Here is an 11143-nt window from a genome sequence, read left to right as displayed (position 1 = left end):
TGTCAGTTTGTGCAAGATTTGGGTTTTAAAACCTCTAAGCTGAATGAATAAAGCTGAGAAATAGTGTGGATGGTGATTTTATTTCCAACTTGCTCCTCTACTCCTCCTCCTTTTTTTTTTTTTAAATTTCTTCTTAGCTGAAGCTCTGCTCATCCCTTCTTTCTCGTAGCTGTGACTGAGCCTGCCCACCGTTGCTATGCAACAATCAGGGTAACGAGAGTCATTATTGAATAAGTCATTAACTTAAGGCAATAGTTCAAGAGAGGCATTTCAGACCTGGAGACATGATCTTATTCCTAATTTATTAACAGAACAAAGTGTGTAAGAGTGTGTGATACCCAGAGAGGTTTTCTGTGCTGTGCAGCTGGTGCGCTGTCACTCAGTGTGATGAGTGGTTATGACAGCTGATGATAAGTGGCTGCCACACGCTGATGTAAAGCACCGCCACGAAGGCTTTTCTTCTTCCTCGTCCCCTGTGTCCACAGCCACACCCCAGCTCTTGACCCCAAGTGACCTCTTCAGCGATCCAATTCCATTTCCTGCTGCCAGCTGCCCTGAATGATTACTCTGACTAACTCCATTCATGGAAGAGGGTGGGAGAAGTGAGTGCATGTGTGTGAGTGTGAGTGTGTGTGTGTGTGTGTGTGTGTGTGTGTGTGTGTGTGTGTGAGTGAGTGCCAGCTGAGAAAGTGTCTGTCTGTCCGTCTGTCGACATGTGTTTGTGTGAGAGGCGCACATTTTCTGCAGGAGCCCGAGCGTTTCATTGTGTGTTCATGTGCATACAATTCTGTTTGGTGTTTTGGTAGTTTGTGTGTGAGTGTGTGTGTGTGTGTGTGGATGTGTGTGTGTGTGTGTTTATTACAGGTTTGATTTTGTGTCTAGCTGAGTCCCCTGGCAAAACAAACTCAGACACCAATTAAAGCTGCTGCAGTGTCCCAGCCCCTTAACATCACTAACGATGCGCCTGTAGAAGAAGCAGAAGTTCTCATCCACACCTCAGCTGTTTTCTCAATCAGATATGAGCTCTGGGATCCAACATGTCACTTAATAACATTCATAGAAACCATACTATGATGAGATGTGTTTGTAAGATGTGTTTGCATTTTGTCAATCTATTTTCAGACCGGTTTGAAGCGTACGTGAACGTCAGGAGAAAAGATTATGTCAGGGTTTACCACAGACCAATCAGAATTTAATCAGAGAAAAAATAGAAACAGAAAATGATAGCAGTTGTTGCATTGTTCTCTTACGTTACCACGGAGATGCCACTGTCAATAAAACCTGATCAGACCCACACAGTCCTGCTGGTTGCCAAAGCTTTTCTTAAGTTTAAACATAAGTGGAGATTTACATGTCACTGAATTAAAATGGGCCACATAAACCTCCTATGGGACCTCATCTATAAACACAGCTTGATTATGGCCGTCAGCACCAAGAAACCAACAATACTCAAGAGCTCAGCAGCTGCTTTGATAATCAAATAATCACTTCATGTATTTTTAAAGAAAGAAATCTGCTGATTTTTCTTAGTTTTCTATAACTGGTTGATTACTAAATTAACAGAAGATGACTAGCAGATTAGATTAGATAGAAGAAAAACCTGAAAACAAATTACGACTAAAACTTAATTCTTCACCTTGGAAACAGTAGTTGACAAATATCATCAACCAGCACAATAAGATCAGGTTAAATGAACTACTGCTACTATTACAACAAAATACAACTTGGTAATATTGTCTGTAATATTATCAGGGCTCTTTACAGGAGAAAAATCACCTTAGAGCTACTTTATGATGTTGAATAAATATATATATATATATATATATATATATAAATATGTGTGTGTGTGTGTGTGTGTGTGTGTGTGTGATGTCAGACACATTTCCAGCATGCTTACAGACAGCAGAAACACTTGTGAAAATGTCAAGTGGCCCACTGACGTCAGTCCATCTCGACTGAATAATTCTGAATTAAGGACAACAGGGAGAAATCTACTGTACCGAGCAAATGCTGGAAATGCTATTATCCCCACAGACAGAAGCCACAATAGTCCAGAGTGACTTGCAGGTTGTGTTTTCATTTAAAAATCTAACTTTCATGTTTTTCGCAACCATGAAAACTCCCTCACTAACCTTCACTATATCTTCAGTCCCACACACTTAATTCCACAAGCTCACAGCTGCTCTCCGATGGCTGTCGAGGGAGTCGGTGTGGGAAACATAAGAAATCACCAACTGAAACAGATGAGTCAGGCGTAGGAGAAGTGGGGGATTCTCGACACTTCATCAAGAAATAACTCATCTGAGAGAGAGGAGGGGGGGGGGTTCCCTTTCACACAGACAAAGAAAAACAGCAGACACCTGTGAATAACCCCCCAAATATGTAAACTGTAAATCCATGATGATTAAAAGAGGACAGATTCACATAAACAACCAACTTAATATTTCATTAGCCGATTGCAGCTGAATCCACCTATTTAATTACATTAACGAGGTGAGAGCGAGTGAAGGTCGTGTGGAGGATAATGTGATCCTGCTGGCTCTAAGCGCTTCCAATTACAGAGGCTGCACAGCACCGCTTTCTGTGCACCGTAAGCAGGAGATACAATTGTTCATTCACAGCATCTCCTGTCAGAGCAGGCCAATCCATTACTTCCTTCTCTCTGAATGCAACGTAACATTTCCCTCCAATATTGCTGCTGGAGTGGTTTGGTTTTTGATAAGCGGGTGATGAAGCGGGCTTAATTGAGGCAATTGTTAAAATGTACTGATTTTTTTTTTTTTTTTTTTTGGTCACTGGTTCACAGGCCTCCCACAAGCAATTAGGTAACACCAATTACCAGGAGAGCTTTCCTTTTCCTCCAGGGGTTTGTGGATTCTCTCTCTGTCTCTTTCTGTATGCCCCCCCCTTCACCCCCGAGTGTATTTGGTGTAAACTGAGCTTCCTCAACGTCTGTGCTCAACCACAAAATCTAATTACACCTCCTGTGGTATTACTATTTGCGTTTCAACAAATCAGAGCAAATACGAGCATCACTTCAGCATGCCACAATTATATTAAAACAGAATTTCTTTTGGAGTTCAACACGGGTTCATGCAATATTTGTCTTCTGCAAACCAGATCCGCACAGCTTCGTTAGCTGCAATTCAGTGAAGCGCGGTTTCTGAGAAGGTGGAAATAAAATGACGGCTGCAACAACGGCACCGCTCCTGGTTCTGGTTTGATCTCTCTTCACAGCTGCAGCGTACAGGCCTTCAACGCACAAGCCTGCACCGGCAAGTAAACACGAATTCACTGAGAGCAGCATGATTAGAAGCAGTGATGCAGTGGTAAACAAAAAGGTGGGTCAGAGATCATCATAAGGCAAACCACCAAGCAGTAATGTAAACAAAATGTATATTTCTGGAAAGCATATTTCATGTTTTACCCTTACTGTAAAATAATAACAATAATAATAATAATAATAACACAAGTTTTCTAATAATCTTGACCAGCCCATCATCATGTACTGTATGACCTGTTGTGAGCTTCTAGTTCTAGTCTATCTTTATACAATAGTAACATGTACATATGTACATTGAAAAAGTCTTTGGTCACTCTGATTGTTCCTTTTGCCGAACAGATCCATGACTTATCTTGTTCCAGTGGATGGGACAGCAGACAAACTCCACAATTTGTGTGGGAAAAAAAGCATTTTAAAGTTCAACAGAAGTTAAAATGAGGCTTCTGCAGCCTGAGTTGTAAAAATCAAGTGGGTGTCTTCCATAGTAAATTTCCTTTTAGTATTAAATTCCCTCTTTCTTCCCCCTGGACAGAAGGTGTTTCCATGCTGAGCTGGGGTGGATTAAGAGTAAAACAAAGAGGAAAGTTTGTACGACAAAGATTTTTACTTTGGAAGATTTCAGATTGATTTTACTGAGGCCTCATTCAGACCAGCATTAGCTCTTTGTGGGAAAAAACACATCCTTGTCATTCATTTGAATAATGAAGCAAAGATGCCAACGCAGCAGGATCTGCTGCAATGGATAAAATAATGATGGCCATGACAACCAGAGTTGTAAAATCCTGCCTCAGAGTATTATAAACCTCTCTGTTATTGGAGGACCTGTGTCTCATTGGTAGCTATGAGCAACACACCCCCACCAACGCAGCCCCTTGTTGTATTTGGTTTGAATGCCTGCAAATCCAACTTTACTCAGACAGAACACTGTGAGTTTTGTCTCCAATCGCTTACATTCAAATGGATCTCAGCACAGCCAGGACTGACAGAGGGAACCATGAACAATGTACACATGAACATGTGAGAACTGCATCAAGACAGACTTGAGAAAAATGTGCATTTGTCCTTTAAAAGAGTCAAAAACGTTGCCTCAGCTGTTAGAAATTAAAAGGCATTAAACCCCCACTACATCCCAGTTGGTAGGACAGCACTGGGAGGATTTTCTAAGCACTTTTCCGCCCGACCTGTCCATAAATTCAGCTGAGCACCTCTAAATCCTCATCAGCCACTGACAAATGTGAGCAGGATTCCCGGGTCGGGCTGCAGCCTGCTCTCAAATTGATCGAGCCGTACAACTTTGCTGCGTGTTTGGAATAAGCAAACGCTTTCCTCCTCATCATCTCCCCTTTCCACATGGAGATCATGAGCAGGGTGGAGAGCAGCACGCCCCCGAGGGTGAGCAGGCACAGTCCCGCTATGACACACCGGTCCAGATGGGCCCCGACTCTGGCTTTCTCCCTCTCCAGCCGCTCCATCTCCCGGGCGGACACGCTGTCCGGGTCCACACGCACGTCCCTGGGGATCGTGTAGGATATGGCGACCAGAGAGATGCCGGTCACCAGGCAAGTCACGGCGATGATGAAGCCGTAATCCACGGACTTCCCCGAGCCGTCAGAGGAGAGGTCGTCGTCGGACAGCAAGTAAAGTTCCGGGATGTCCTCCTCCTCCTCCTCCTCCTCTTCCTCCTCGTACAGTTCACCTGAGGAGCTCCGGATCAGTCTGCAGGTCTGCGGACTTGTCCCCATCATCCGGACATCATCATCACCGCCGTCTTCATCATCTGGGTGCCTGCAGGTGAAGGAGGTTTCTGTTTCCTGCTCCGGCCGAGCGGCTCTCTGGTTCTCTGTCCATGGTGCTGAAAGCTCTCCCCCGCCGGGATCAAGTGACTTTCCTCGGCCGCAGATCTCCGCCACACTTCGCTTATTTAAAACCAGGGAGGTGTCTGTCGGATCGGGCTGATCAAAGTAAAACAGTTCGAGATCAGCCATTGGAACATGGGCTGGGTTTCCCGATTTGTCAAGCCCATGCGTCCGCCTCTGTCAGTAAAAGACGCAGAGACAGAAAACAAAAAGATGTTTAAACTCACAGAAACGACTGAATATGAGGCAGCAACTTTAATTCTTTGCGTTCTTTGTCGCCACAAGCCACTTTATATCTGTGCCTGAAGTCTCTGCACAAGCAAAAAAAACAATCTATGCGCATCTCTCTGTGAGGTGCACGACAAGCATTTTAAAGTAGCCTACAAGTAAGCAAGTCTGGAAATGAATTCCCATGACAATACACAATGCCATGATGTGAACACAATGAAACATTCCCACTCATTAACACTTTGTCTGGCTTGTGTAAGCGCGCAAATAGCTTCTCCAAAAACACTTAGTGACCATGCGACACGCTAATGAATCCAATTCCTCCTAATGCGTTTCAATAATCGGTTATTAGGCTACGAAATGCGGTTTGCTGAGTACCTCTCTCCCCGTCTGTGGCTGCTCGCATCCCCGGCTGCTTCTGCTCCCTGGTCAATTAGAGAGAAAGGTTTGGCAGACCCCTCCCACGGACTGAGCTCCGGCAGACCGCCTTATAATGCTTATTACCGAGGCAGCCTCAGTGTTCCCCGGCACAGCGCACTAATCAGATGAGAGGCAGCAGGCGGCAGACTCAGTGGGCAAGTGAGTAGAGATATGTCAAACTGCAGCACTACTTTCTCATAAGATACCCTGTATAAAGGGGCTATAAGCCGTGACTCCAATGGCTTAATTAACAGTGGATGAGGGCTTTCTGGATCAGTTAATTAATAAGCCATTAATAAGAGCAACTTTTGGGTTGCCAGGTTGTGAGAAATATATTTTTACTCACTTAATGAGTTTTTCAGGTAGCTAGTTATAGACCAAATTATTAGTGACATTAAAATCCGGCTCCATTTTAATCACTTCAATTGTGATTAAAATTCATCCTGAGGGAAAGATGACTGTCTGAACCTAATTTTATTGCAGACGATCCAATACTTGCTGAGACATTTCACTCAGAACTATTCATGTCAAGCTCATTGTGGCGCTAGAAAGGTCAGGGGATCACAAAGTCTTTACGGCTCATCTTCTGGGGAGCATGAGTGAAGATGATGAGATAGTTCTGTGGGTAAGTAAAAACTTTAACCTGCTGGTTGCACCGGATGAAAATCAGGGGATCACTACAGTCATTAGGATTCATCCTCTGGGAACCATGAATGTCTGTAACTAAATTTTATTGCGATCCATCTCATAGTTAGTCTCATAGCTGTGATTTTTCAGGTAGCCATACTGCTAGCATGGCCAGTGAGCCTATTAAGGGCTTTTACAATAAATCATCAATTTTGCATCTTGCAATAGTAAAAAAATAGGTAGTAAATAGATTTAGGTCCAGATGCCCTGCAGTACTTTTCCAGAAGGTCAGAGGTGAATGGCTCACCACAGGGGTCTGTTTGAGGGGTCATGAACTAAAGCAATAAAAAAACAAAGCAAGTGTTCTGCTGCAGCAGTCAGAGAGATTTTTCATAACCTGGCAAAAGTTGTTCTTAATGACTTGTAAGTGGTCTTTAAAGCATTAGAAATTATTAATAAAGTCATTAGTTCTAACCTATAAACTCATTTCAAAAGTGGCACCTTAATGACTGTATGTGTAGCTAGCGCTTGCCCTGACAAAGCAGGAAATTAGCTCATTTTTGTGAGCTAGCCCAAGGGGACACAACAATCACATGATTTATGCTTTATTGATCGCTGAAGTGAAAGTGTGAGGTCAGAGGTCAGCTGCAGAGAGGGAGCCCTGCAGCTGAGGCAACAAGTCCTCCAAACAAAATCAGCTGCTGGCTCCAAATTGATGTTGCAGCATAGACATTAGACTGGTATCGATCTTCTCAGCTAGCTCTAAGATGGTGAACTACTCCTTTAAATATCGTTGGTGTAAGAAAACAGGAATCGCCGCACATCAATTTGCTGAGAATAACAATGCGAGATGACATGATCTCATTGTCTGCAGTGGTAACATGTGCTCAACAGCACTTCAGCAAGACAGGAAATCATTGTCCTCTATGGCTGAAAAACAAGCTCATTAATCACTGGAGCATGCTTCCATCTGGGAGCATATTTAACATTGTTATTTTTATGATATGCATTCAAACAATATTACTGTGACAAAGAGACGTATATGAGAGGGAAGGATTCTCCTCCTTTGAATTGAGCAGTCTGCAAATCGTTTTCCTGACTGGCCCATTTTCAGAGGAGCACCATGCAGCCAGGAGAAAAGTCTGCTTTGCTATTCAATCAAAACCATGTCAAATCCCATACAGCTGATGCTGGCTGAAGAGCTCATATCTCCAAACTGGCAGCTTATCAGGAACTAACAAAAACATCTTATTCACCGTGATTCATTTAAGAATTTATCCAATTCACGGGTAACATATGCAATGATGAGGAACATTTTCTGAAAGAGAAGAGAAGAATTTTGTCCTTAAACTGAAATTAAAAGATGAAAATTACAAAAAATGGCATCACAAGGTTTTCAAGTGACAGCCACATTATGCAGGAAATGGGATATTCCACATGCTGAGCCCCGTATAGAAATCTTCCTGGTTGCACTGAAATGTCTTCTCTGTCTCTGTAGAGCACTGGAGCATATGTAGGCTATAGGTAGCCAAGGGTCATGATTACAAAACGCTCCAGTGCTCCACCATTCAAGTTCATTTGCACTGCTTACTAAGACCAACCACTCCAATGCTTAAGGGTAGTCAATACTGTACACTCAGTTCGCTGTGCATTTAGTGGTTAGGACCTTTTCAGAGGAAGAAGAGAGCAAAGGCGACACACTTGCTTTAACATCTCTGATGTGGCAGACAGATGTGTTTCAAGGAACAGATTTCACAGCTGTAAAACACAGCGGACTAGTCTGCAGAGAGCCCAGTAGCAGATTTGTAGCTGTAAAAGTTATTATCTACACAGAAATATGGCATCCTGTTGTTAGTTGGTGGTTTGTTAACTGACTTACTTATTTTGGACCACAACCCACACCAAATCCCTCAACAAAACTACAGCCAATTTTATGCTTTGGGCTCAGTTTTACTCACACTTCTTTACATTAAACACGAATTCCAGAATATAAGCTTTTTTCTTTTTCAACAAAATTTCAACAAAATGGGCAACACACAGCACTTGCATGTGCAAGATCATAGAGTAATAATAAATAATATAAAATATAATATAAAAGGAAATTGCATACCAACATGAAAACATCACCCCAGAGGTGAAGCAGGGTGGAGGGGGCATCATGATTTGGGGCTTTGCTGCCTCTGGTCCTGGACATTATCAAGAGAAAATGAATTCCCAGTTCTTACAGAGTGGCTCCACCTACTGAAGCTCAGTAGAAGCTGGATGATGCTGCAGGACAATAAATAAATCTCCTACTAAATTACTTCTTATACAGAAAATCCATCTGTTGGAGCCCACACCTCCTGTAGAGATGCTGTTGATTGTCCTGAGGAGAGTCCAGACGTCTGGAGAATATGTCTGAGCTGAAGCAGCTCTGTGGGAAGAATGATCCAAACCTGCTCCTGAACTTTGTGCAGATCTGGTCAGCAGCTGCTGGAGGAGCTGGTTTGAGGTTATTGTTGCCAAAGGAGGTTCAAGCAGTTATTAAATTAAAGAGTTCACTTACTTTTTCCACCAGAACTGTGAATGTATAAAGGATGTGTTCAATAAAGACAGAAAAGTGTTATATGTTATGAGTTTTTGTGTGATATGTTACGTGTGATATTAGCTTAGGGACACTGTGTATGTTAAAACCTGTGACTTATGACCAGTTCATGCAGAAATTTACTTCACATAACTTCTCCCTGCCTCTGCATTTCAAACAACTTTGTTTGGGACCATGGGTGTGACCTTTGGGTGTCCACTTACCTTTGGCTATGTAACTCCTGTAGTCAGATTGTTGTTGTCCATCACACTTCTTGACATACTGCACAACATTGTTGTACAATGTGAGCAGAGAAAAGTGCCCAGACCAGCGGGGCTGTCATTATCTATGACAATATGAGCATCAACAAAGTACAGTTGTGTCTCTCCTCCTCTCCACTTGTGAATCCCATACAACAGTTAGCTTCAGCCTGCTGGTGTATGACCAGCAGCTCGGTGCATGCATGCCCTCTGTCCAGGCAATTAAGCAGACAAGCTCATACTGATGTGGGCGATAACCAAGGTTGGATACACAACTCCAGGCGATACTTGACTGGTGCAGTCAAAGCTTCTCTCTTTCTTTGCCGTACTGTGCACACGGCCCACTGTCTATGTGTTGTTTACTGTACATTTGTCCTAGCTTTTTACAGTATGTGCAGCACTTTAAATACACAGTGTTTGGAAAAATAAAATGTACTGTGTGTCTATGTCTATACTAACATTTCTCCACATACAGAGCACTGTGGTGCCACACTGGAGGTAAAACTACTGAATAAAGCTCGTACTGTGAGTTTTAAATAAGGTTTTGATGAATATAATCATATTTCTTATATCTGTATATTTCTGCAGCAAAAACATCAGAACATAGTTTCCATGTCATTTTCCAATTTAAGAGGCTGAACCACACTTTCATATGATATGAGTAAACATATGATAATCAGTGCAATTATTAATCAAGTCAGTGATTCATTAAAAACTATGTATCAGGATGAACATGTCAGAAGATATTAGTGAGCTGTGAGTGTAACAGAAAAATCCAGTAATTATTAGGACCTGCAAATCATAATCTATTGTAATATTCAGCATCACTTTCCTTTTAGCCCCCATGTAGTATTTATGAGACACTATAATGTACTATAAGCAAACATGAACATGATGCTGCATCATTAACACCACTGCAGTTTCTGCTGCTCTGCCTACAGCACCCTGTTATACATAACTATGACAGTGCTACGGCAGAAAGAGTCATACATACTGTATTTTCATAACCTACACACACACTTGTACTTCCATCTTTCTGAGGACTCTCAGTGACATAATGCATTCCCTCCTCACCCCAACCCAAACCTAAAACCAGGTCTTAACCCTGAAACAGTGAGACCTGGCCAAACTGTCCTCACTTCCCCAAAACATCCTCACTCTGTAAGGGCTGTAACTCAGACTGGTCCCCACAAAGACAGAAGTACAAGTGCACACATGCACACACACATGCACACACACACAGGGGCAGGAGGGAGCCGCTGGCATCAGTCTCATGTTAAACATGGCACACAACATGCTCCACATGCTAAACTGCAGTCGGAGGACAAAACATTGGCTGATAACTATAATGTGTTTGTTATAGTTTATGTATGATCATGCTTTAAATGATTATACATAAAATCTTACTATAAAGTTTGTTGTGCGTTAAAGAAAATGAACCTTTTTTTAAATATATATATATATATATATATATATATATATATATGTATAGTGTCCTTATCAAATGAATAAGGAGTCAAACTGACGGCAGGAAATGAAGACATAGCAGTGCCTGCACCTGTAGAAACTGTCATCAGTGCCCCTGAGCAAAGCAGCAAACAGCTGGAGCCTGTCTGCGGCTGACAGCACAGTGCTGTGGTGGTGATGTGCTCTCTGGGATGTGAGTGCGGGTAACCTAATCTCCCCCCTGCAACCACCCTCCCCCAGGCAGTTAATAGAAAACAGGCAGATTCATCTGTCTAACTAACACTTTTAAGTGCAGCACTGCAGTGAAATTAAAACTAACCACTGAGAGACGCACTGAGATGAGGGCCTGCAAATGTTCTGCTCCATCACAGTCCGAGAGAAAACCGGCAGACTCTTCCCATGAGATATTTGTCTAATAACACCACTGCTCTGCTGTTTA

The 11143-nt window shown here is 42.6% G+C and overlaps 1 protein-coding gene across 1 annotated transcript; it reads right to left on the bottom strand.

Annotated features, from left to right (window-relative positions):
• Window positions 1–3032: 3032 nt before the first annotated feature.
• LOC139634585 (transmembrane protein 74) lies at window positions 3033–5847 on the bottom strand. Its single transcript, XM_071501137.1, has 2 exons — window positions 5746–5847; window positions 3033–5316 (listed from the first exon to the last, which is right to left on the bottom strand). The coding sequence occupies exon 2, from the start codon at window positions 5266–5268 to the stop codon at window positions 4477–4479; it is 792 nt and encodes a 263-aa protein (XP_071357238.1). The 5' UTR covers window positions 5269–5316; window positions 5746–5847; the 3' UTR covers window positions 3033–4476.
• Window positions 5848–11143: the final 5296 nt, after the last annotated feature.

The sequence above is a fragment of the Trachinotus anak genome, unplaced genomic scaffold (genome assembly GCF_046630095.1).
Source record: "Trachinotus anak isolate AG129_WGS33_773 ecotype Australia unplaced genomic scaffold, CSIRO_AGI_Tana_v1 ptg000016l, whole genome shotgun sequence".
NCBI classification, from domain to species: Eukaryota; Metazoa; Chordata; class Actinopteri; order Carangiformes; family Carangidae; genus Trachinotus; species Trachinotus anak.
The sequence above is the reverse complement of the archived record's forward strand: the minus strand, read 5'-3'. Positions and strand labels throughout refer to the sequence as shown.

What these genes read in the sequence shown, in the direction of transcription:
- LOC139634585 (XM_071501137.1), bottom strand. Translation starts at nt 5,268, where the DNA reads ATGGCTGATCTCGAACTGTTTTACTTTGATCAGCCCGATCCGACAGAC.